At 50.9% G+C, this 23,482-nt stretch overlaps 1 protein-coding gene across 1 annotated transcript; it reads right to left on the reverse strand.

The window, feature by feature from the left end:
- Positions 1 to 624: 624 nt before the first annotated feature.
- Positions 625 to 21,620, reverse strand: LOC129706615 (protein disulfide-isomerase A2-like). Its single transcript, XM_055650967.1, has 11 exons — positions 21,266 to 21,620; positions 15,429 to 15,635; positions 13,135 to 13,268; positions 11,936 to 12,073; positions 9,756 to 9,872; positions 8,643 to 8,768; positions 7,474 to 7,668; positions 6,017 to 6,137; positions 3,454 to 3,635; positions 1,040 to 1,144; positions 625 to 932 (listed from the first exon to the last, which is right to left on the reverse strand). Exons 1-11 carry the CDS (start codon positions 21,498 to 21,500, stop codon positions 846 to 848), a joined length of 1,647 nt encoding a protein of 548 aa, XP_055506942.1. The 5' UTR covers positions 21,501 to 21,620; the 3' UTR covers positions 625 to 845.
- Positions 21,621 to 23,482: the final 1,862 nt, after the last annotated feature.

The following is a 23,482-nucleotide window of genomic DNA, read 5'->3' on the forward strand; positions in this document are numbered from 1 at the left end:
GCTCAGCTTATAGCAATGGTACACACCGACTACTGGTGACTCATTGAGTCAGTTCCTTAGTGGCCCCCCCCACCACACCACACCCCCCCCCCCCCCCCCCTCAAACCCACCCCCCCCCCCCCCCCACCCACCCCTCCCCCCCCCCCCCCCTCACCCCACCCCCCACCCCCACCCCACCCCCCCCCCCCCCCCCCACCACCCCCCCCCCCACCCCCCCCCCCCCCCCACCCTCCCCACCCCCCCCCCCCCCCCCCCCCCCACCACCACCACCCCCCCCCCCCCCCCTCCCCCCCCCCCCCCAACCGCCCCCCCCCCCACCCCCCCCCCCCCCCCACCCCCCCCCCCCCCCCCCCCCCCCCCCCCCACCACCCTCCCCCCCCCCCCCCACCACCCCCCCCCCCACCAGCCCCTCCCCCCCACACCAGCCCCTCCCCCCCCCCACCAGCCCCACCCCCCCCCCCCACCAGCCCCCCCCTCCCCCCCACCCCACCAGCCCCCCCCACCCCCCTCCCCCCACCAGCCCCCCCCTCCCCCACCCAAATGGCCCAATTCTACTCCTGCACCTTGTGAGTTATGAACCCAACGCCCCAGGTGGAATGAATCCAAAACACAGAAGGCCTTGAATGAAGGTGATGGTGTCAGAGAGGATTTATTGCTCTTGTGTAAGTTGCTATTGCCACTGGTCGCCAGCGTGAGGCGATGTGGAGAGTGTGTTTACATGACCAGGGCTACACACACAGGAGCCACTGATGGCCCCATTGTGGACACCATCCATCCATCCATCCATCAGAGTGAGTGTGGGCTCCTGTTGTCCGGGTCTGCTCGACGCCACCTTGCCGGCGAGATTACAACTCATCCTTCACCTCGTCCTCATCTGCTGCCGCTTGGCCCGTGGTGATGTTGGTCTTCCCCATGAGAACCTCATCCATGACCTGCAACATCCAGGCAGCTGGTTACTCACCGGGACACAGGGAATGTGTGTGGGAGTAGAAGACGAGACGTGGTCACCCCGTGCAGATGACAGACAGAACGCACTCACCGTGTCACCATGGTCATCTGCGTCACCTTCTTCACGGAGAACTCCTCCGTTCTCCAGAAACCTTGTCAACGTTTCTAGATCCCTGGCACCAGAGAACTCCACAATCTGCCACACAAACCACGGGCAGGTTAGTTAATGCATCCAACATATTGCCATCCCCACCCCAAACATCACCTATCCATGTTCTCCACAGATGCTACCTGACCCGCTGAGTTACTCCAGCACTCTGTGAAACGTCACCTATCCATGTTCTCCACAGATGCTACCTGACCCGCTGAGTTACTCCAGCACTCTGTGTCTTAGATTGGAATCTAAAGTAGGTAACATGTTGGGATGTGAAGCAATATCTTTATGAAGGAATCCACTGTTCAATCATGGCTGATCTATCATGGCCCTGACGGCATCCCCGGGCGCGTGCTCAGTGCCTGTGCTGCACAGCTGACAGACGTCTGGACTGACATCTTCAACCTGTCACTTGCCCAAGCAGTTGTCCCCACTTGCCTTAAAACCACCTCCATCGTGCCAGTGCCAAAACACTCCACTGCGGCAAGCCTCAACGACTTCCGCCCAGTTGCACTTACCCCCATCATCACCAAGTGCATCGAGAGGCTGGTCCTGGCACACCTCAAAAGCTGCCTACCCCCCACACTGGATCCCTATCAGTTTGCCTACCGCAAGAACAGGAGTACGGAGGATGCCATCTCAACGGCACTTCACTCCGCCCTCTCCCACCTTGACAACAGAGACACTTATGTAAGAATGCTGTTCATCGATTACAGCTCAGCATTCAACACCATTATTCCATCAAAACTGATCACCAAACTCGGTAACCTGGGCATTGACCCCTCCCTCTGCAACTGGATACTGGACTTTCTAACCAACAGACCCCAGTCTGTGAGGTTAGACAAGCACACCTCTTCAACCCTCACCCTGAACACCGGCGTTCCACAGGGCTGTGTGCTGAGCCCCCTCCTCTACTCCCTCTTCACCTATGACTGCACACCTGTACATGGTACTAACACCATCATCAAGTATGCAGATGATACAACAGTGATTGGCCTCATCAGCAACAACGATGAGTCAGCCTACAGGGAGGAGGTCCAGCACTTAGCAGCATGGTGCGCTGACAACAACCTGGCCCTTAACTCCAAGAAGACCAAGGAGCTCATTGTAGACTTCAGGAAGTCCAGAGGCGGCACACACACCCCCATCCACATTAACGGGACGGAGGTGGAACGTGTTTCTAGCTTCAGGTTCCTGGGGGTCAACATCTCCAATGACCTCTCTTGGACCCACAATACCTCAACTTTGGTCAAGAAGGCTCACCAGCGTCTCTTCTTCCTGAGGAGACTGAAGAAGGTCCATCTGTCTCCTCAGATCCTGGTGAACTTCTACCGCTGCACCATCGAGAGCATCCTTACCAACTGCATCACAGTATGGTATGGCAACTGCTCTGTCTCCGACCGGAAGGCATTGCAGAGGGTGTTGAAAATTGCCCAACGCATCACCGGTTCCTCGCTCCCCTCAATTGAGTCTGTCCAAAGCAAGCGCTGTTTGCGGAGGGCGCTCAGCATCGCCAAGGACTGCTCTCACCCCAACCATGGACTGTTTACCCTCCTACCATCCGGGAGGCGCTACAGGTCTCTCCGTTGCCGAACCAGCAGGTCGAGGAACAGCTTCTTCCCGGCGGCTGTCACTCTACTCAACAACGTACCTCGGTGACTCCCAATCACTCCCCACCCAGACACTCCTCCCACAGGAAAAACACTATGACTGTATGCATGTAAATAGATTTATTTATTGCTCATATTCTATGTGGCTCTTCCAGGGAGATGCGAACTGTATTTCGTTGTCTCTGTACTGTACACTGACAATGACAATTAAAGTTGAATCTGAATCCGAATCTGAATCTCTCCCCCTTAACACTATTCTCCTGCATTCTCCACGTAACCCTTGACCAATGGAAAGCAGAGACTGTGCCTTCTCGATCATCTTCTTGAAGTCATCCACCTTTGGGTTCAGTGGCTATGGGCCAAACGCAGGCGATGGGGATGGGCAGGAGAGGATAGAGGGGCCTGAGAGATGAACATGGTCTTCTCTGTGAGCAGGTGGCAAGGTTTAAAATAGAGGGCATAAGTTTAAGGTGAGAGGTGAGAGGGGAATGGGAAGCTAAGGGGCAACCTTTCTACACAGAGGGTGGTGTGTGTATGGAACAAGCAGGTAAAACCAGGTACAGTTACAACATTTAAGAGACTCTTGGACAGGTGCATGGATGAGAAAGATGGGGCTAGCTCGGTTAGGTAACGAGGTGAGAATGGAGGAGTTGGGCCGAAGGGCCTGATTGTGTGCTGGATGTCTCTATGACAATGACTCCAGTTGCTTGACCAGTGGTCAGAGTGGGAGCATCAACATACCTTTCTCTCTGGGCCAGCGGGGAAATACTTGATGGTTGGGAATCCCTGGACTGTGACCGCCTCCACCTCGTTGACCGTGGCATCCATCTTGGCGATGACAATGTTGGCGTGGTCTTCGTACTTCTCTCCCAGCGCGTCCCACACGGGAGACAACTCTTTACAGTGACCGCACCAGGGGGCATCTACCGGGCACAACAACATGGCAACAGTACTCACCCCCTGCACGACAATACAATACAAGAATCTATCTATCTATCTCTGCCTTAAAAAATATCCATTGACTTGGCCTCCACAGCCTTCTGTGGCAATGAGTTCCACAGATTCACCACCCTGGAGGACCAGTGATGTAGGGGTCTGGAGGACCACTGTCTGGAGGACCAGTGATGTAGGGGTCTGGAGGACCACTGTCTGGAGGACCTGTCTGGAGGACCAGTGATGTAGGGGTCTGGAGGACCACTGTCTGGAGGACCAGTGATGTAGGGGTCTGGAGGACCAGTGATGTAGGGGTCTGGAGGACCAGCAGATGACCAATCTCTGGAGCAGTCGGGATGGTCACCGTGCTGCTTTTGTTTGGGAATGGGAGTGTGTGATTCCCAGTGGGAGCGACATTGAAGGGAAGCGGGGACTGGTGAGGTACGATCGCTGGTCACTCTGGGGGAGGGGCTATCGCTGGTCACGCTGGTCACTCTGGGGTCGCTGGGGGAGGGGCCATCGCTGGTCACTCTGGGGGAGGGGCCATCGCTGGTCACTCTGGGGGGAGGGGCTATCGCTGGTCACTCTGGGGGAGGGGCGATCGCTGGTCACTCTGGGGGGAGGGGCTATCGCTGGTCACTCTGGGGGAGGGGCGATCGCTGGTCACTCTGGGGGAGGGGCCATCGCTGGTCACTGTGGGGGAGGGGCCATCGCTGGTCACTGTGGGGGAGGGGGGGCCATCGCTGGTCACTCTGGGGGAGGGGCCATCGCTGGTCACTGTGGGGGAGGGGCCATCGCTGGTCACTCTGGGGGAGGGGCTATCGCTGGTCACTGTGGGGGAGGGGCTATCGCTGGTCACTCTGGGGGGGAGGGGGGAGGGGGGAGGTGCCAACCCAACACAATACACAAAGGATGAGGATCGTCTCGGACAGGATGTTGACCATCTCTTCAGTGAATCATCGCACGATGGGTGATTCTGGACCCAGTTAGACGCTGCTCTATTGGCAGCGACAAATATTGGAGTCAGGAAATGATTGAGGCAAATTAAATCTTTGCCCGTAGCTAGATTGTGATTTGCTCTCCCTGGTTGTAGATGAGGTGGACATTCAGGGACTGGGGAAAGTTGAAGGAAGTTCTGGGTGAAACTTGTCCGTTAAACACAGTGACCAGCGCTGTGTTGAACATAAAGCCGTCTGTGTGAAATGACTTCATATTTCACACAATATTATCTCATAATACAATATTTAACATGCTTGGAGCCGACAGTTCCAGCTTTGTTCCTGTTGAAACGAGGCAGCGTGCAGGGTTTAGTGGAAGAAGCACAACTAGACACATGAGCGATGGCCAGCCAACACACTCATTGGTGTCTGGGTTAGGGGTGTAGACCACCCATTGGTGTCTGGGTTAGGGGGTGTGTAGACCACTCATTGGTGTCTGGGTGAGGGTGTGTGTAGACCACCCATTGGTGTCTGGGTGAGGGTGTGTGTAGACCACCCATTGGTGTCTGGGTGAGGGGTGTGTAGACCACCCATTGGTGTCTGGGTGAGGGGGTGTAGACCACCCATTGGTGTCTGGGTGAGGGGGTGTAGACCACCCATTGGTGTCTGGGTGAGGAGGTGTAGACCACCCATTGGTGTCTGGGTGAGGGTGTGTGTAGACCACTCATTGGTGTCTGGGTGAGGGTGTGTAGACCACCCATTGGTGCCTGGGTGAGGAGGTGTAGACCACCCATTGGTGTCTGGGTGAGGAGATGTGGACCACTCATTGGTGTCTGGGTGAGGGGTGTGTAGACCACCCATTGGTGTCTGGGTGAGGGGGTGTAGACCACCCATTGGTGTCTGGGTGAGGGGTGTGTAGACCACCCATTGGTGTCTGGGTGAGGAGGTGTGGACCACCCATTGGTGTCTGGGTGAGGAGGTGTGGACCAGCCCATCAGACTGAACCCACTCGACACCTTAAACTGAGGGCTAACTTTAACTAAATATCGTGTTTAGTTTAGTTAAGTTTAGAGATACAGCACGGAAACAGGCCCTTCGGCCCACCGGATCCGTGCCGACCAGCGATCCCCGCACACTAACACTATCCTACACACACACTGGGGGACAATTTACATTTACACCGAAGCCAATTAACCTACAAACCTGCACGTCTTTTGAGTGTGGGAGGAAACCAGAGCACCCGGAGAAAACCCACGCAGGTCACGGGGAGAACGTGCAAACGTACAGACAGCACCCGTGGTCAGGATCGAACCAGGGATCTCTGTCACTGTGAGGCAGAAACTCTACCGCTGCGCCACCGTGCTGCTTGAACCGTGTTGTTTGATTACACAGCAGTAACATCCACACTAGCAGCGTGCCCCATCAATACTTACAGAACTCCACAAACACATTCTTCATCTCGTCAAAGGCAACTTCTTCAAAGTTCTTCCCCACCAGAACTTTCACCGGATTCTTGTCCCAATCGGCTGGAATATCTTTACTCTTTAAATAAGGCTTGAAATGATGGAAGACATTCTTGTTACAATGGATGGAATGGGGATGTGAATGTACAACATCTCAGCATTGGAACAGGCCCTTGGGCCCATAATGTCCATGATGCCAGGACTATCCTTCAGTGACCCACACAGATCAGCTGGCTGAAGAAAATGACTTTGCCTTTTAGTTCGGAGATACAGCGTGGAAACAGGCCCTTTGGCCCATCGAGTCCACGCTGACCAGTGACCACTGGTTCACACTAATTCTATGTTATCCTACATGCCCGCCTACACACTAGGGACAATTTACAGAAGCCAATTAACCTACAAACCCGCACGCCTTTGGGATGTGGGAGGAAACCGGAGCACCCGGAGAAAACCCACGAGGTCACAGGGAGAACGTGCAAACTCCACTCAGACAGCGCCAGAGGTCAGGATCGAACCCGGGTCTCTGGTATCGTGAGGCATCAGCTCTACCCGCTGCACCATTGTGCCGCTCAAAGGTCAAGACTAAAGTTGACAGCGGGGAACCCCCACCCTCCCGAGAGCTTCGAAAACTTCTCAATACAATCACATCCAAACGACATTTGTTACTGTGACACGATGGCCCTGGTGTTACAGCAGCGTTGAGTGACACGGTGAAGGATGGGATGTTGTGTCGTATCCGGGAACAAGGAAATGTAGACGCTGATTTACTCAGTGGACCAGGCAGAGAGAGACCCCAGAGTGAAGAAACGTCACCTATCCATGTTCTCCACAGATGCTGCCTGACCCACTGAGTTAAGGTGCAGCAGCATCTATGGAGCTAAGGAAATAGGCAATGTTTCGGGCCGAAATCCTTCTGGAAATAGGCAACGTTTTGGGTCGAAACCCTTACGGGTTTCGGCCCAAAACGTTGCCTATTTCCTTAGCGCCACAGATGCTGCTGCACCCGCTGAGTTACTCCAGCACTCTGTGAAACGTCACCTATCCATGTTCTCCACAGATGCTGCCTGACCCGCTGAGTTACTCCAGCACTCTGTGAAACGGCACCTATCCATGTTCTCCACAGATGCTGCCTGACCCGCTGAGTTACTCCAGCACTCTGTGAAACGTCACCTATCCATGTTCTCCACAGATGCTGCCTGACCCGCTGAGTTACTCCAGCACTGCGGGTCCCACAGTGTGCACTGTGCTGGATTTCTGCTTCAAACTTCACAACTTTTTCACAATAAAGCTCTTGAAAAATACTGAAGACACAAACCGCCATATAGTGATTATCAAATACCAGGAATGATGCAGAGAATGGGTTTGTTGTAATATTTAGTAACCTCCTCTCTTGACCTCTAGCAGCAGAGTGACACTGTGGACAGTACCTGGAGCTGACCATCCAGACAATGCTGACAGAAGCTCTGGACATTACTGGCCGTGATCTCATCAAAGGGGAACTTGTATTTCTTCATGCCGCTGATGTTGATCAGTCGGATAGTGGGAGCGTCCTCTCTCGTCACGGAGAAGTAGTCCAGCACGTGGTCATTGTCACGGTCCATGTCCACATAAATAAACAGCACCTGAAACAAGAGCGTGTCGACACTGAGGACAATCTCCAGCCTTGGCTTCCCCTCATCCTCATCTCCACACGTCCGCTCTTCACGAAGATCGCCTCTACATTCACGCTGTCTCTCTGTGCTTTCATTGCATTACCAAAGTTAGACAGGACTGATGATTAAGTCAACTAGAGATTGCCAGAGGAGGTTGTTGAGGCAGGGACCATGACTACATTGAAGAGACACTTGGACAGGTACATGGATAGGCCAGGTGTGGAGGGATATGGGCCAAACACAGACAGGTGGGACTAGTGTAGATGGGGCATGTTGGTCGGGGTGGGACTAGTGTAGATGGGGCATGTTGGTCGGGGGTGGGACTAGTGTAGACGGGGCATGTTGGTCGGGGTGGGACTAGTGTAGATGGAGCATGTTGGTCGGGGGTGGGACTAGTGTAGATGGAGCATGTTGGTCGGGGTGGGACTAGTGTAGATGGAGCATGTTGGTCGGGGTGGGACTAGTGTAGATGGGGCATGTTGGTCGGGGTGGGACTAGTGTAGATGGAGCATGTTGGTCGGGGTGGGACTAGTGTAGATGGGGCATGTTGGTCGGGGTGGGACTAGTGTAGATGGGGCATGTTGGTCGGGGTGGGACTAGTGTAGATGGGACATATTGGTCGGGGTGGGACTAGTGTAGATGGGGCATGTTGGTCGGGGTGGGACTAGTGTAGATGGGGCATGTTGGTCGGGGTGGGACTAGTGTAGATGGGGCATGTTTGTCGGGGTGGGACTAGTGTAGACGGGGCATGTTGGTCGGGGTGGGACTAGTGTAGATGGGGCATGTTGGTCGGGGTGGGACTAGTGTAGATGGGGCATGTTGGTTGGCATAGTTGAGTTCCCTCTAAACCTTTCCCATCTGAGTTCCCCCACCCCCCTCCTCTGGCAGCTGGTTCCATACACTGAGCTGCAGAGTTTGCTGGACCTGAGCTGTGGTGCCTCTACCTGGCCTCTGAAGAAGGCCGCTGCCTCTCGAAACTGCTCCAAAAGCAGGCTCTGCTCCTCCACTGTCTTGTTGATGAACATCAGGATGTGGTTGTCAATTTTAGCATCAAAAATCTTTGGGTTAGTCTACAAAATTAAAATATGGATTGTGAAATATAGACTGTACAAGCCACAGTACAATTACAATCATAAGGTCATAGGTTCATGGGTGATAGGAGGAGAATTAGGCCATTCGGCCCATCGACCACTCTACCATTCAATCACAGCTGGTGTAACTAGTTCCCCTCTCGATATACAAATCAATTATACCTCAATTTGCCTCATATTCCCAACTTTGCCTATTCCATACCTGATCTTCACTCCATGGCAATTATGGAAGGATTTTATTAATATTTAACATTTCCTGTTGAATCTCCGCCCACAGCCCATATCTCCTCCTGCTGTTATCGCAGTGTCTCGAATTTTCCCTTTACCCCCCCCGCATGGTCTTTCCCCTCTCACCCTCTAGTTCTCTGTTCCCCTACTCCTGGGGGAAAGCAGAATCAGGCAAAGACTTCTTGCAATTTACAAGGAGATTGACAAATCACGCCATCAAATCTCCCCGTCCTCCCCGAGCACCGACTGCCATGAAACTCGACAAAATAATGGTCCCTACATCATCAACTGACTACATTTCAATAAACGTGGTTACCAATATTCCCTTTACCCAAGGACAATAAGGAGGACTGGCTGAACTTGTACCTTCCACCCCAGTGAAGAATGCTGTGGTGGATGTTTGTGTTAAATTCTATTGTGTATTGTGTGTTCTTTTTAAGTGTATCGCTGCTGGCAAATTCATATCACTACACCTTGGGGTGTTAGTGACGAATCAGATTGACTTTGAATGGAAGATGTTACCACCCAACACACGCGCTGCTCGAGAACTACTGGTGAGGTGTTTGCGCAGTTATCCACCAGAACCAGAACCAGAACCAGACTGTGAGCATTCACCCCATCTATTCCCCATGATATTATACACCTCCATAAGACCAGTCCTCAGCCTCGGATGCGGCAAGACCTGAAGTCCTTATCAATGTGCCTGTGTCTATCAGGAGACAGAGTTATTGTCCGTACCTCTTTGGTAAACTCCGTAACCAGGTGCATTTCATTAAGACTGATAAATTTACTCAGTTTGTCCTTAACCAATCCCGACTGATGATCGATCTCAAAGTCTGTTCTGTGATCATCAAACTGCAGGAGAAATCACAAGTTAATTGTATATTCAGCAGAGTTTGTCCCAGTCACATACAGACGATGAGCTCAGTATATTCAGCAGAGTCTCTGCCGGTCAGATGCAGACATTGCGCTCATCATCTTTACAGTACGGAGCTGTTCCCACAATCAGAAAGTGGACACAAAATGCTGGAGAAACTCAGTGGGTCAGGCAGCATCTATGATGGTTCCAGAGACCACAGTTCATTGGCTATATTTAAGAGGGAGTTAGATGTGGTCCTTGTGGCTAAGGGGATCAGGGGGTATGGAGAGAAGGCAGGTACGGGATACTGAGTTGGATGATCAGCCATGATCATATTGAATGGCGGTGCAGGCTCGAAGGGCCGAATGGCCTCTACTCGTGCACCTAATTTCTATGTTTCTATGAGAAGGAATAGGTGATGTTTCGGGTCGAGATCCTTCTTCAGACTGATGTCGGGGGGGGGGGGGGGGGAGGCGGGAAATTGTGGATGATCAGCCATGACCACAATGAATGGCGGTGCTGGTTCGAAGGGCTGAGTGGCCTCCTCCTGCACCTATTGTCTATTGTCTATTGATAAAGAAACAATTATAAACGTCACCAAGACCCAGTTGAGGATTATCCAGGGCTCGCTTTCTGTAATTGGCACCAATTAAACATGTTTTTTTTTAATGACATAATCCAGATAATTGCCTCACAGCGTGCAGGTGAGAGCAGGTTAGGATAAACAGTTGGGGTGGTGTTGGGGAAGGGAATCCTTGCTGATATCATTATCACTGAATGGATTTGTAGCAATCACTGCCCGTGTTATAGAGCAGTGGCCATGGGATAACTTGGTGTTCATCGTGGACAGCGATGAACTGTCTGCAGCTCTCTATAGACCAGTGGTTCCCAACGTGGGGTGTACGCCCCACAGGGGGGCAATTTGATTTTTAAGGGGGGCAATTGAGCGCGACTGAGGAGGTCTGGGTCCAAATTTTCGATTTTTATTTTTTTGGATTTTCCATCAGGTAAACATATGTAGTTTATGTTTCAGATGTTATTTTGAGTAATTAATTTTTTTTGGGGTAAAAAAGGTCTTTATTGTGTAGTTATTACAACCAAGGTATTGGCGTTTTAAGCTTCTTCAGCTGAAACGGAGTTCACTTTTTAAATGATAAGAATTATATATCACCACATGGGGGGGGGGGGGGGGGGGGCATCAGGGTTTTAGAGGTGAGTAGGTGGGGCATGGCCAAAAAAAAGGTTGGGAACCACTGCTATAGACCCATGTCTGGAGCACACACACACACACACACACACACACACTGCCCACTGCCCACTGCCCACTGCCCACTGCCCACTGCCCACTAATACATCCCTGGTGCTTTAGTTCCTACACAGGCAGGAGAAAGCAAACGCCTTTTAGAATACATTACTGATTCTAATCTGGCATCTTTAACACCATGGAAAAGTCACCAGAAGTGAATATCAAATAGAATTCAACATTGAATCAAACTTAGTATTCAGCACGGTGGCGCAGCGGGTAGAGCTGCTGCCTCACAGCGCCAGAGACCCAGGTCCCACCCCCACCTCAGGTGCTGTCTGTGTGGAGTTTGCACGTTCTCCCTGTGAACGCGTGGGTTTTTTCCCCCCGGGTGCTCTGGTTTCCTCCCACACTCCAAAGACGTGTGAGTTTGTAGGTTAATTGGCTCGGTGTAAATGTAAATTGTCCCTAGTGTGTGTAGGATAGTGTTAGTGTGCGGGGATCGCTGGTCAGCACGGACTCGGTGGGCCGAAGGGCCTGTTTCCGTGCTGTATCTCTAAACTAAACTAAATGAGGGACACACAGGGTGGTGGGTGTGTGGAACGAGCTGCCAGTTGAGGCAGCGACTATAACACCATTTAAAATACTCTTGGACACGTACATGGATAGGATAGGTTTAGAGGGATACGGGTCAAACGCAAGCAGATTGGACTTGCTTAGATGGGGCATGTTGGTCAGCATAGGCGAGATGGGCTGAAGGGCCGTATGGCTCCATGATTTGATCAGAATGACAGCAGCCACACTGCCCACACTCACCTGTTTGAACATACAGATGGTGTTCCTGGTGAGCCCATACTGAGCCAGGATCTCCGCGCCGCTGCTCAGGCCAAACGGGATGTCCACAGCTTCCTCCGCGACCTCCACAAACACTTTCACATCATCATCTTCAACGTCCTCGATACAGAAAAACAGAATCAGCCGGGCAGCTTCACCCAGAGCAACACGGACTCATCACCAGTCACTCAGCTCAGCTCACCACCGTGACACAACGTGACATTCCAGCAGCACAACACGCGTGTAAACAGGACACGCGTGTAAACAGGACACTAAGCAGCAACGTCAGTATATATAGGGTGATTTCACCAAAGGTCAAATGAGCGTAGATCCCCCCTCACGTGACCGAAAATTTTAACTGGAGGACATATCTCAGTTTGGTACATGTAAGTGAATGGGGAAACACGCACTTTCCCACCCGTTAAAAACATGGAAAACGGCCGATTTTTGAGCTGAAATTTTCTGTGCTAGTCGGGGTGACCCTGAAGCACAGCGACCTAAATTTTCAGGCAAAAAAAAAGGTAGAAAGTGAGGTAATTACAAGAGGGAACTGAAGGTAGAAAACAGCGGAAGTGAACAGCAAACATTTGCCGTGGTGATTTTAAGATCCAAAATATCGGGAATTATCGCGTTCGCTCGCTGAATTTCATCAAAACTAAGTTAATAATGCCTTACTTTTGATGAAATTTAGCGAGCAAACGCGATAATTCCCGATATTTTGGATCTTAAAATCACCACGGCAAATGTCAGCTGTTCACTTCCGCCGCTTTCTACCTTCAGTTCCCTCTTGTATTTACCTCACTTTCTATCTTTTGTTTTGCCTGAAAATTTAGGTCGCTGTGCTTCACGGTCACCCCGACTAGCACAGAAAATTTCAGCTCAAACATCGGCCGTTTTCCATGTTTTTAACGGGTGGGAAAGTGCGTGTTTCCCCATTCACTTACATGTACCAAACTGAGAGATGTCCTCCAGTTAAAAATTTCGGTCACGTGAGGGGGGATCTACGCTCATTTGACCTTTGGTGAAATCACCCTATATACATGTGTGTGCGAATGCGTGTGTGTGTCAGTGCAAAGCCCCCAAGTCTCCACGGTTCAGAGTTTACGTATCGGCTGAATGTTCTCTATTAAAGTGATGGTTTATTTAGCGACGTGTAGAATGAGTTGAGCTGTAATCAGTACCTGGAAGAAGCCGACAACGGCCACCTGTGCGGCATCAATGAACGCTTGTAGTTCAGCAGCAGAGTGGAGGATCAGGTAACTGGCACCAACTCTCCGCTTCAGCCAGCCCACTATGCCACTAGCGGTCCTCTTGCCTTCAAACCAGAACACATCATGTAAACGTCAGTGTGTGTTGTAGACCACACAGTGCTCCATTCATAGACGGGCCATGCCTAACGTTTAACACAAGCGAGGTGCCGGCATGATATCAAGCCCCCACCTCACCCCGCCCCGGATTGGGGGGGCCGCGGCTCAACACGTCCCACTTGGTCCAGCACCAACTCACAATCTAGCTCCAGGCTCCCCCACCCACCGTCTCTTTCCCAGCTTTCTCCCCACCACCACAAACAGTGGCGCAGGTGGCGCAGCGGGTAGAGTTGCTGCCTCACAGCGCCACAGACCCAGCTTCCACCCTGACCACAGGTGCTGTCTGTACGGAGTTTGCAAGTTCTCCCCGTGACCACGTGGATTTTCTCCGGGTGCTCCAGTTTCACACCACATTCCAAAGACATGCAGGTTTGTAGATTAATTGGCTATGTTAAATTGTCTAATGTGTAGGACAGTGCTAGTATACAGGGATCACTGGTCAGCACAGACTCGATGGGCCGAAGGGCCTGTTTCCACGCTGTATCTTTAAACTAAACTCAGGGTCCCTCCCTATCCATGTTCTCCACAGATGCTGCCTGACCCGCTGAGTTACTCCAGCACTTTGTGTTCAACGCAAGATTCCAGCATCTGCAGTTCCTTCTTGAACAATATTCCCACCCTATCCCGTTGTGATTTTGTGAATAATTAACCTGTTTTTTTTATAAACTAATAACTGAAAAGTATAAATTTAAAGTCAAATTCTACAAATTTGAAAACCTAGACGTCAAGGTTTTTGGCAGCCGGTACAAGTGGAGCATGTGGTTCTTGAACCCAGGGCCATTAGTGCCTGTGTCTATGTCACAGTTTATTTAACTACGATATTTAAAATATTAAACACATAGGGGTGGCACGGTGGCGCAGTGGTAGAGTTCCTGCCTTTCAGTCTGTCCCACTGTAGGAGTTCATTCAAGAGTTCTCCCGAGTTTGCTCTGATTCGAACTCGGAGATTTTACAGCGTCAGAGACCCGGGTGCTGTCTGTACGGAGTTTGCACGTTTCTCGCTGTGACCATGTGGGTTTTGTTCGGGAGCTCCAGTTTCCTCCCACACTCCAAAGACATGTAGGTTTGTAGGTTAATTGGCTTTGGTATAAATGTAGATTATCCCCAGTGTGTGTAGGGTAGTGTTAGTGTGCGGGGATCGCTGGTCGGCACGAACTCGGTGGGCCGAAGGGCCTGTTTCCGCGCTGTATCTCTAAAGTCTAAAGGTAAAGTAAATGCACTTGCATCAGTCCAAGTTGGACATAGTTGGTGAAAGGCTCTGTAAAGTGGAACAAATTGCAGCTGTAACTGGGGTGGGTACACACGTGTCTGACTAATATCACAGTGCAGGCATCCATCAATGTAAATGGGACCCGTGTCACTTCATTACTTCTGTCAGGATATTCCACCATCAGGGGATTATTGACATGAATATCATTTCATCAGACTCGACCCAGAGAGAGTTCGATCATTAAACATTGAATAGCTGCAGGCATTAGCACGTTGTAATGAACATTGCTACAAGTGTATTGGGCTAAGCTCATTAATTTATTTCACCATCAGTGAGTTCTCTGCAGATTTAACTGTTTATGCTCTCACTTTTTAATATCTCAGTTTAACAGCTATCTCTCCATTTCATACAGTGAAGGACAGCTGGCCGTCACACACGCTCTCTTCAGGCAAGAGTTCAGTATCAGTTTAGTTTATTGTCACGTGTACTGAGGTACAGTGATACACTTTTGTTTTGTGCCAACCAGTTAATGTGATTATAATCGAGCCATTTACAGTGTATAGATACATGATAAGGGAATAACGTTTAGTGCAAGGTAAAGCCAGCAAAGTCCGATCAAGGATAGTCCGAGGGTCACCAATGAGGTAGATAGTAGTTCAGGACCACTCTCTAGTTGTGGTAGGATGGTTCAGTTGCCTGATAACAGCCGGGAAGAAACTGCCCCTGAATCTGGAGGTGTGCGTTCGTTTTCACACTTCTGTACCTCTTGCCTGTGGGGGAAAAGCTGGAGTTTCCTCTCACCCCGAGTGGCTCCAACATGGACACATCCCTCCATTCCCTGCTTATCCATGTGATGCGATTACTTTGCATTTCCCGCAGCGTGTAGGAACCACGTTACCTGTGTAGTCAACTGGAGCATCTCGATGACCCTCCTTAAACAGCTTCAGGGTGGGGTAGCTGGTGACCTGGAACTCTGCAGCCAACTCTGGCTCTTCAATGGCATTGACCTTGGCCAGGCTGACCTCCACAGACTCATTCCTCAGCTGCTCGGCAGCTCTGGAATATTCCGGAGCCAGACTCTGACAGTGGCCACACCAGGGGGCATCTTCAGTAAGGGACAGAAAGAATGAACATCAATAACCACCTTCAACTCTGGACACCAGCAAAGCCACCTACACCTGCCCAATATAAATGTTCTCCAATGTTCTACACATTATACATCTGATCAAATGTTTCTCTGTCAATGATTGTTATCTGAAAATCTAAACCAATGTAAAGTTTGGACTTTGAAGAAATGTCTCCAAAGTAAATACCCCCCAATACCCCGATACCCCAAATAACCCGATACCCCAAATACCCCGATACCCCAACTACCCCGATACCCCAACTACCCCGATACCCCAAATAACCCGATACCCCAACTACCCCGATACCCCAAATAACCCGATACCCCAAATAACCCGATACCCCAAATAACCCGATACCCCAAATACTAACCCGATACCCCAAATAACCCGATACCCCAAATAACCCGATACCCCAAATAACCCGATACCCCAACTAACCCGATACCCCCCAAATACCCCGATACCCCAAATAACCCGATACCCCAACTACCCCGATACCCCAACTAACCCGATACCCCAACTACCCCGATACCCCAAAATAACCCGATACCCCAACTACCCCGATACCCCAAATAACCCGATACCCCAACTACCCCGATACCCCAACTACCCCGATACCCCAAATAACCCGATACCCCAACTACCCCGATACCCCAAATAACCCCGATACCCCAAATACCCCGATACCCCAACTAACCCGATACCCCCCAAATACCCCGATACCCCAACTACCCCGATACCCCAACTAACCCGATACCCCAAATACCCCGATACCCCAAATACCCCCGATACCCCAACTACCCCGATACCCCAACTACCCGATACCCCAACTACCCCGATACCCAACTAACCCGATACCCCAAATACCCCGATACCCCAAATACCCCGATACCCCAAATACCCCGATACCCCAACTACCCCGATACCCCAAAACTACCCCGATACCCCCAAATACCCCGATACCCCAACTACCCCGATACCCCCAAACTACCCCGATACCCCAACTACCCCGATACCCCAAATACCCCGATACCCCCCCGATAACTACCCCGATACCCCAACTACCCCGATACCCCCAAATACCCGATACCCCAACTACCCCGATACCCCAATACCCCAACTAACCCCGATACCCCAAATACCCCGATACCCCAACTACCCCGATACCCCAACTACCCCGATACCCCAAATACCCCGATACCCCAAATAACCCGATACCCCAAATAACCCGATACCCCAAATACCCCGATACCCCAACTAACCCGATACCCCCCTAAATACCCCGATACCCCCCAAATACCCCGATACCCCAACTACCCCGATACCCCAAATAACCCGATACCCCAACTAACCCGATACCCCAAATACCCCGATACCCCAACTAACCCGATACCCCAAATACCCCGATACCCCAACTACCCCGATACCCCAACTACCCCGATACCCCAAATACCCCGATACCCCCCAACTACCCCGATACCCGATACCCCCAATAACCCGATACCCCAAATACCCCGATACCCCAAATACCCCGATACCCCAAATACCCCGATACCCCAAATACCCCGATACCCCAAATACCCCGATACCCCAAATACCCCAAATACCCCGATACCCCAACTACCCCGATACCCCAACTACCCCGATACCCCAACTACCCCGATACCCCAACTACCCCGATACCCCAACTACCCCGATACCCCAAATACCCCGATACCCCAACTAACCCGATACCCCAAATACCCCAATAACCCGATACCCCGATACCCCAAATAACCCGATACCCCAAATACCCCGATACCCCAAATACCCCGATACCCCAACTAACCCGATACCCCCCAAATACCCCGATACCCCAAATACCCCGATACCCCAACTACCCCGATACCCCAAATAACCCGATACCCCAACTAAACCGATACCCCAAATACCCCGATACCCCAACTAACCCGATACCCCAAATACCCCGATACCCCAACTAACCCGATACCCCAAATACCCCAATAACCCGATACCCCGATACCCCAAATAACCCGATACCCCAAATACCCCGATACCCCAACTACCCCCGATACCCCAACTAACCCGATACCCAAATACCCCGATACCCCACCAAATAACCCGATACCCCAAATACCCCCGATACCCCAACTAACCCGATACCCCAACTAACCCGATACCCCAAATAACCCGATACCCAAATACCCCGATACCCCAACTACCCCGATACCCCAAATACCCCGATACCCCAACTACCCCGATACCCCAAATACCCCGATACCCCAAATACCCCGATACCCCAACTACCCCGATACCCCAACTACCCCGATACCCCCAACTACCCCAACCCCGATACCCCAACTAACCCGATACCCCAACTACCCCGATACCCCAAATACCCCGATACCCCAAATACCCGATACCCCAAATACCCCGATACCCCAACTAACCCGATACCCCAAATACCCCGATACCCCAACTACCCCGATACCCCAACTACCCCGATACCCCAAATAACCCGATACCCCAAATAACCCGATACCCCAACTAACCCGATACCTCAACTAACCCGATACCCCAACTAACCCGATACCCCAAATACCCGATACCCCAAATACCCCGATACCCCAAATAACCCGATACCCCAAATACCCCGATACCCCAAATACCCCGATACCCCCAATACCCCGATACCCCCAAATACCCCGATACCCCAACTACCCCGATACCCCAAATACCCCGATACCCCAACTAACCCGATACCTCAACTAACCCGATACCTCAAATAACCCGATACCCCAACTAACCCGATACCCCAAATAACCCGATACCCCAACTACCCCGATACCCCAAATACCCCGATACCCCAACTACCCCGATACCCCAAATAACCCGATACCCCCCAACTACCCCGATACCCATAACTACCCCGATACCCCAATAACCCGATACCCCAACTAACCCGATACCCCAACTACCCCGATACCCCAAATAACCCGATACCCCAAATACCCCGATACCCCAACTAACCCGATACCTCAACTAACCCGATACCTCAAATAACCCGATACCCCAACTAACCCGATACCTCAACTAACCCCGATACCCCAACTAACCCGATACCCCAAATAACCCGATACCCCAAATAACCCGATACCCCAAATACCCCGATACCCCAAATAACCCGATACCCCAAATAACCCCGATACCCCAACTAACCCAAATACCCCGATACCCCAACTAACCCGATACCCCAACTAACCCAAATACCCCCAATAACCCAATGCCCCAAATAACCATATGTGCCCATGACAAATGCAAGTCAATTTGAGTCACTTTAATTATGTTTACTTACAATATTCCACCAGAACCTTCAACATATAATGGATACATGGATAGAAAAGGTTGGGAGAAATTCGGGCCTAGAGTAGATGAGTCTATAGATGGGTCTAGAGTAGATGGGTCTAGAGTATGTGGTTCTAGAGTAGATGGGCCTAGAGTAGGTGGGTCTACAGTAGATGGGCCTAGAATAGATGGGCCTAGAGTAGGTGGTTCTAGATGGGCCCAGAGTAGGTGGTTCTAGAATAGATGGACCTAGAGTAAGTGGCTCTAGAGTAGATGAGTCTAGAGTAGGTGGTTCTAGAGTAGACAGGTCTATAGATTGGCCTAGAGTAAATGGGTCTGGAGTAGATTGTTCTAGAGTAGATGGGTCTAGAGTAGCTGGGTCTAGAGTAGGTGGTTCTAGAGTAGACAGGTCTATAGATGGGCATTTGGCCGGTATAGACGGGCCCAGTTACAGGTCATGTTTCCGTGCGGGATGACTCCATAACTCCTTTATGGATAATATACGTTGCCAGATACTGCGGTACTAACACCAGTAGTAATGACATGTTGTGGACATCTCTGCCCATGGCTGGAGCTGACGTCCGTGTAGACACCGAGTCCTTTATCCTGGGATTTACATCTGGGCTGCAGAGCAACAAGTCTCTGTCTCTCGTTCACACCAACACCAAATATCAATTCACAAGATCAACATTTGTTCAGGCAATTATGGAACTTGTGCAAGTTGTTATTCTGCGTTTAGAGTGTCTACTGTGAATAAATAATACTGTTCTGGAAGGACTGAAGAAAATGTTTAACCCGATTCAAAATAGTACGCGACTTTGTTTTGTAAGTATTAGAAATTTGAAATGTTATATTGTTCCAACGCATCATTTTCCTGAGTTGAGTTTAGTTTATTGTCCCGTGTACCGAGGTACAGTGAAAAGCTTTTGTTGCGTGCTATCCAGTCAGCGGAAAGACAATACATGATTACAATCGAGCCGTCCACAGTGTGCAGATACGATAAGGGAATAACGTTTAGTGCAAGGGAAAGAAAGTAAAGTCTAATCAAGGATAGTCCAAGAGTCATCAATGAGGTAGATAGTAGCTCAGCACAGCTCTCTGGTTGTGGTATATTTAATTATTTAACACTTTGTATTATAGTACAGTCTTCATTACAAAGAAAAGTAATTCCTTGCATTGATCAACATCTACTAATTACTTCCAGATCCTCCAGTGAAGGTTGAGAAATAATCGTGGATGTGTGTGGATAAGGGAGACTGATTTGTGACCATAGTCACCTTGTTCACCAACATTACATTGGGTTTGAATATGTAGTTATTACAGCGAGTGCAAGACTCGACTGACTGGTTGTTGGATGTCGTGCTCAGAAATGTACCGCTTCTCACGGCAACTTGGTATTTGTACGTGTGGTTTGTCAAGGAGATTTGATTTAACGTTGGGTGAAAATGTGGAGAGAAAAACATAGAAACATAGAAATTATGTGCAGGAGTAGGCTATTCGGCCCTTCGAGCCTGCACCGCCATTCAATATGATCATCGCTGATCATCCAACTCAGTATCCCGTACCTGCCTTCTCTCCATACCCCCTGATCCCCTTAGCCACAAGGGCCACATCTAACTCCCTCTTAAATATAGCCAATTAACTGGCCTCAACTACCCTCTGCGGCAGAGAATTCCAGAGATTCACCACACTTTGTGTGAAATAAGTTCTTCTCATCTCGGTTTTAAAGGATTTCCCCCTTATCCTTAAGCTGTGACCCCTTGTCCTGGATTTCCCTAACATCGGGAACAATCTTCCTGCATCTAGCCTGTCCAACCCCTTAAGAATTTTGTAAGTTTCTATAAGATCCCCTCTCAATCTCCTAAATTCTAGAGAGTATAAACCAAGTCTATCCAGTCTTTCTTCATAAGACAGTCCTGACATCCCAGGAATCAGTCTGGTGAACCGTCTCTGCACTCCCTCTATGGCAATAATGTCCTTCCTCAGATTTGGAGACCAGAACTGTACGCAATACTCCAGGTGTGGTCTCACCAAGACCCTGTACAACTGCAGTAGAACCTCCCTGCTCCTATACTCAAATCCTTTTGCAATGAAAGCTAACATACCATTCGCTTTCTTTACTGCCTGCTGCACCTGCATGCCTACCTTCAATGACTGGTGTACCATGACACCCAGGTCTCGCTGCATCTCCCCCTTTCCCAATCGGCCACCATTTAGATAATAATAGAAGGTTATGGGCGCGTTATTGCGGCTATTTACTCACAGAACTCCACCAGCAGGTACTTGTTCACCTCCAGCGCTGTGACAAAGTTGTGTTTGTTCAGCACCAAAACGTTCTGCTCTTCCGTGATCTCGTCCGAGGTGACTTCCTCAGCATCTTGCTCTGGTGGCGAGGCGTGCTCTTGTGGCAAGGCGTGCTCTTGTGGCTGGGCATGGGTAGCCTGGGTCAGGGTGGTGAGGGTGAGGAGGAGCAGCGTGGCCAGGTACCTGTGGGACATGGCGATGGGAACCACACACTCACTGAGGCAGCGTTGATAAAGACACGGCCAGTTACTACACTGCGTGGTGCGTTACTACTGGACTGTTCACTGATTACTCCTCACCTGTGGAGTGACACCTGGCCTTGGTGGGGAACCACTGTGGGAAGTATCGCATCTGCCAATATAATTGCAGCCCGTTTGTGAACTTGTCAATGAGAAACGTCTGACCTGTTTGATGAATGAGTTATTCATGTGGTTAACCCTGTCAGTTTGATAACTCAGTTCCATTAATTCAGTAAAATTAAGTATTCATTCTAAACTTTCAGTTCCAGTTTAGTTTAGTTTAGTTTAGAGATACAGCACGGAAACAGGCCCTTCGGCCCACCGAGTCCATTCTGACCAGCGATCCCCACACACTAGCACGATCCTACACACACTAGGGACAATTTACAATATTTACCAAAGCTATTTAACCTACAAACCTGCACGTCTTTGGAGTGTGGGAGGAAACCGAAGATCCCGGAGAAAACCCACGCAGGTCACGGGGGAGAACGTGCAAACTCCGTACAGACAGCACCCGTAGTCAGGATCAAACCCGTGAACCTGGCGCTGTGAGGCAGCAACTCTACCGCTGCGCCACCGTGACACCCCACTGATTTCTCACCCATTTCTGATGGGGAAGATTCTCACTGCTCCGTTTTGGTTACATGACCATTAAACACTCTTGGCTGAAGGTAGACACAAAATGCTGGAGTAACTCAGCGGGACAGGCAGCATCTCTGGAGTGAAGGGGATGCTCAACCCTTCTTGTGTCTCGACCCGAAACGTCAACCATTCCTTCTCTCCATCTTCGGTTTAAACCAGCATCTGCAGTTCCTTCCCACCCACACTCGTGGCTCCTGGGTTGGAATGATAATGGCCGGATCAGGATTGTTGGCTCGAAAACAGGGAAACTATCCTGGACTTTCCTGGGAGACCTGTCAAATGAAACACTGCCCCCCCACGCACGTATCAGCCACAGGAATGTTAGTGAGGACACTCCTGGTGTAGAGGCCACTCCTGGAGTCTGGTGTAGAGGACACTCCTGGAGTCTGGAGTCGAGGCCACTCCTGGACTCTGGAGTTGAGGACACTCCTGGAGTCGAGGACACTCCTGGAGTCTGGAGTCGAGGCCACTCCTGGAGTCTGGAGTCGAGGCCACTCCTGGAGTCGAGGCCACTCCTGGAGTTGAGGCCACTCCTGGAGTTGAGGCCACTCCTGGAGTCTGGAGTCGAGGCCACTCCTGGAGTTGAGGCCACTCCTGGAGTCTGGTGTAGAGGCCACTCCTGGAGTCTGGGTAGAGGCCACTCTGGAGTCGAGGCCACACCTGGAGTCGAGGCCACTCCTGGAGTCGAGGCCACTCTTGTGCTGGCCTGCGATCTCCCAGCTACAGGATGGATGTTGTTAATCTACAAAGGGTTCAGAGCAGATTTACGAGGATGTTGCCAGGACCCGAGGGGCTGAGCTACAGTACAGGGTGGGACTGGGCAGGATAGGGCTTTATTCCTTGGAGTGCAGGAGGCTGGGGGGGGGGGGGGGTGACCTTGTTTATAGAGATGTATCAGATCACGAGAGGACTAGGTAGTGTGAATGTACAGAGACTTTGGCCCAGAGTAGGGGGGGTCAAGTGTACGGGTTTCAGCTGATGGTTCGACAATGTTTGACCAATCTATCCTCACGTACGTTGAATAGTGAGAATGAGCTGCCCTTGCCCCGTGAGGCAGTGGTTGGGGGTTGGTATTTCTCCGGCAGCTGACAGCTCACTGACTCTGGGAAACGGTCTGTTCCCAGCAGATGCGGAGAGCCACGTGTAGACTGGCGTTAGGTCCAAGTTGCTGCCTCTGTTTACTCACCTCCCCCACTGGAGAACCTGGTGTACAGCCCCCACTACAGTGTTGACATTGCCAGCCGCTGAAGCAAGTTAGGGGTGACTTTAACAAAGTTATGACTAGGCACAGAGTA

Source organism: Leucoraja erinacea, chromosome 20, assembly GCF_028641065.1.
Source record: "Leucoraja erinacea ecotype New England chromosome 20, Leri_hhj_1, whole genome shotgun sequence".
Lineage (NCBI taxonomy): Eukaryota > Metazoa > Chordata > Chondrichthyes > Rajiformes > Rajidae > Leucoraja > Leucoraja erinaceus.

What these genes read in the sequence shown, in the direction of transcription:
- LOC129706615 (XM_055650967.1), bottom strand. Translation starts at nt 21,500, where the DNA reads ATGTCCCACAGGTACCTGGCCACGCTGCTCCTCCTCACCCTCACCACC. An exon ending in GTCTGGATGGTCAGCTCCAG is followed by an intron (nt 6,138 to 7,473) that starts GTACTGTCCACA and finishes CATCATTTCAAG; the next exon opens with CCTTATTTAAAGAGTAAAGA. An exon ending in CCGCTGGCCCAGAGAGAAAG is followed by an intron (nt 1,145 to 3,453) that starts GTATGTTGATGC and finishes TTTGTGTGGCAG; the next exon opens with ATTGTGGAGTTCTCTGGTGC.